The sequence below is a fragment of the Acyrthosiphon pisum genome, chromosome X (genome assembly GCF_005508785.2).
Source record: "Acyrthosiphon pisum isolate AL4f chromosome X, pea_aphid_22Mar2018_4r6ur, whole genome shotgun sequence".
Lineage (NCBI taxonomy): Eukaryota > Metazoa > Arthropoda > Insecta > Hemiptera > Aphididae > Acyrthosiphon > Acyrthosiphon pisum.
Genome location: NC_042493.1, coordinates 35,598,937 through 35,601,623, shown reverse-complemented (window position 1 = coordinate 35,601,623; position 2,687 = coordinate 35,598,937). Strand labels below are relative to the sequence as shown.

General features: G+C 45.8%; 1 protein-coding gene across 1 annotated transcript in view; it reads left to right on the top strand.

Moving 5' to 3' along the window:
* The first annotated feature begins 820 nt into the window (after window positions 1-820).
* The window catches only part of LOC103308484, a 5,423-nt gene continuing 3,556 nt past the window's right edge, over window positions 821-2,687 (top strand). The window contains exon 1 of the mRNA XM_008181916.1: window positions 821-1,059. Within this exon, the coding sequence (XP_008180138.1) occupies window positions 821-1,059 (239 nt within the window). The remainder of the gene's footprint in view (window positions 1,060-2,687) is intronic.

Here is a 2,687-nt window from a genome sequence, read left to right as displayed (position 1 = left end):
AGGACGCACAAATGCATCGAGTACGGTCGCGTAGCTCACTGTGCCGGATATCGATAGACTACCCAACGCACCGACACTACGCCGACCGAACTCGATTACCAGCCGCTTTATGGTGAACGCCGTAGTGGATAATGCAGGTGCACTCATTCCGCATTCGACGTTCACCAGTATGACAGAGGTAGTCAGCCATCATTCTGCTGCCTGCAAAAACATAAAATATTATATTAAGAGTATAAAAATGTTAGCAAAAACTTACTTCTTCGGCTGGGCAACACAAAAAGTCGACAGTGACCGGCAAAAAAATGTCGGCCAGTATGACCCTTACGAACGGACCAACTGGTACGTGACCGAAAATTTCACACAGCAGTAGCCGGTTGAAATTTCTGGTCAGTGAGGTTAGGTTACCGGACGAATCCATCGTCGTCCCGCCGAATCTTCTGCCTGCACCCGGGGGCTAATTGGCGACACGGGAAGAGGACACAAACTCTAATGTCGTCCAGGTGCCGCGACTCACCAAACGCCAAGAACTGGAGCATCAACTCGGCGTCATAAACGCTCGCTAGCAACTACAACAGCAAAAACATAATTAAAACATTAACCTCACCTACACCAGTAAGATAAACACGCAATAAAATTACACGATTGTGTAAGTTGGCCGTCTGCAATTTCTCCACCAAGTCCACAAGCCGACTCAATGTTTCCAACATCAAGGAATTGACATAAGCCAATCCTAGGTTGAACACACTAGCAACCCCTCCGCGAGACAAAACTCGGTCATCCGCGTTCCGTATGTGGCCATCTGCGGTAACACCGCACACGAATGGTCACCACTGACCGCAAACTCGAAACGGACGCCCGAGCCCCGTCCCGCAGAAACGCCCTGAAGGCGGTGATTAATTGGGCGGCACAATTGTCGATAGGTCGAAGGGAAGCCCAGGCTTTCCTGACACTTATCACCGCCCAACAACAGCCACGTAAACACGGACGTATCACCGAGGCCGCGGCGAAGGATGTGTACGGCGGGGTTGTACGCTTGCACGTACTGGCACATGGGGGAAGGTGCTAATTCATACAATAACAATCATTAAAAATCCATATCAAGTAATTTAAAAGAAAAAAAAATACTTGAAGGGGTTGCGAACTCCATCGGCGGTATAACACCCGTGGTCGTACACCCCCATACCAGGGTAAAATTTGACCCCACTGAGCGACCGCCGGGCTGCCTCACGGCTCACCATCACCGACGACTTCATCGAAAATTCAACGCCAAAATGGTATTGAACAATTACGACTGAAGCGTGGTAAGGGTCTAGGTACCGGCCAATGAGAGTAAGGGCAGCATCCTGCGGCAGCTGCAGCCCATGGAGCGCCACGTAAAACTTAAAATTCAATAAATTAATGTACAATTACACTAAGGAAAATACACAAGATAACACTTACAAATAACGGCCAAACGTGCGGTCTTCGGTGGTCAACCGATCCACCTCGAATGCCAACTTCGGCCAGTCGGCGGGGTGGAGGTGCCACTTACTGATGAATGGGTTCCCGGCCCCCTTTCTCCTACTACGACAGCCTGAGCCCAACTTGAGGATAGCTGGGCCCAGAACTGTGTCGAAGAAGTACTTTTGGTAATCGTACTCTTCCACGTCGACACCTCCAAGGTGTCCGAAGTCAGTTTGGAGGAGCGAAGTCCCATCGGGATGTTAAACAGGACCCTAATGGTCGCCCCCTAAGGTAAACTCGAATTGAGAGTGGGTTATAAAATTAAAACAAAATAATAAACCTAACCTAACGTCGATTAAACGTTCATACTCATTCTTCCGAGACACACCGAATATCCCCTGCAACAGTTTCGTGTTCTTGCACGGGAAACTAGTTGCCGGTGACGTTGACGTCGAAAGGCGTGTTTGGCTTTTGTACGCGGAGAGTGACGAACACCCGTACACAACGTATATCGACGTCAACCTCGACCGGATTCATCTTTGGAATGTCCTTCGCCGTAAGTACGGTAAACTTGAAATATAAATTTAAAAACATTATACACAACACTATCCTCCCCAATAAATTTAAAAATAATGACCTTGAAAAAATACCCAAACAAACATAACCTGGAAAATCATCCCTTAAAACATCCCCTAACCGTAAATGACCTTGCACCATCACTTAAAAACAATCAAAAATCATCCCCCAACCATGAGGATGACCTTGAAAATATCAATTAAAAACATCATAAAACATCCACCGTTAACTTCCCCTAACATAAAAAACATCCCCTAAAAATCATCAAAAAGGCCATCAAAGTCAGGGGCTGCGTGAAGTTGCCCCCCCAGATCTAAAATTTTTTTTTGCCATGAAGGAATAGGATGCAAATTTTTTATGTCGGTTGCAATTAGTTGCTTAAAGGTTGCTAAATATTGGCACTAGTTCGGACAAAGTTGGGGGACCAACTTCACAGACGTTGGTCTCGGTGGTCATGAGCGCGCGTTGTGTCTGACGGTCGAATTCATTACCTACGTTCTTCAGGGGCGTAGCGTGCATGTAAGCACTGTAAGCACTGCTTACACTTTAAATGAAAGAAAAAATAAATTTGATCAATCACGACTAATAGGTACATAATAAATGATTTTTAAAATTTTAATTTTATTTATAAAATATTTAAGTTATAGCTGGTAGTGGTTTTTGTTATT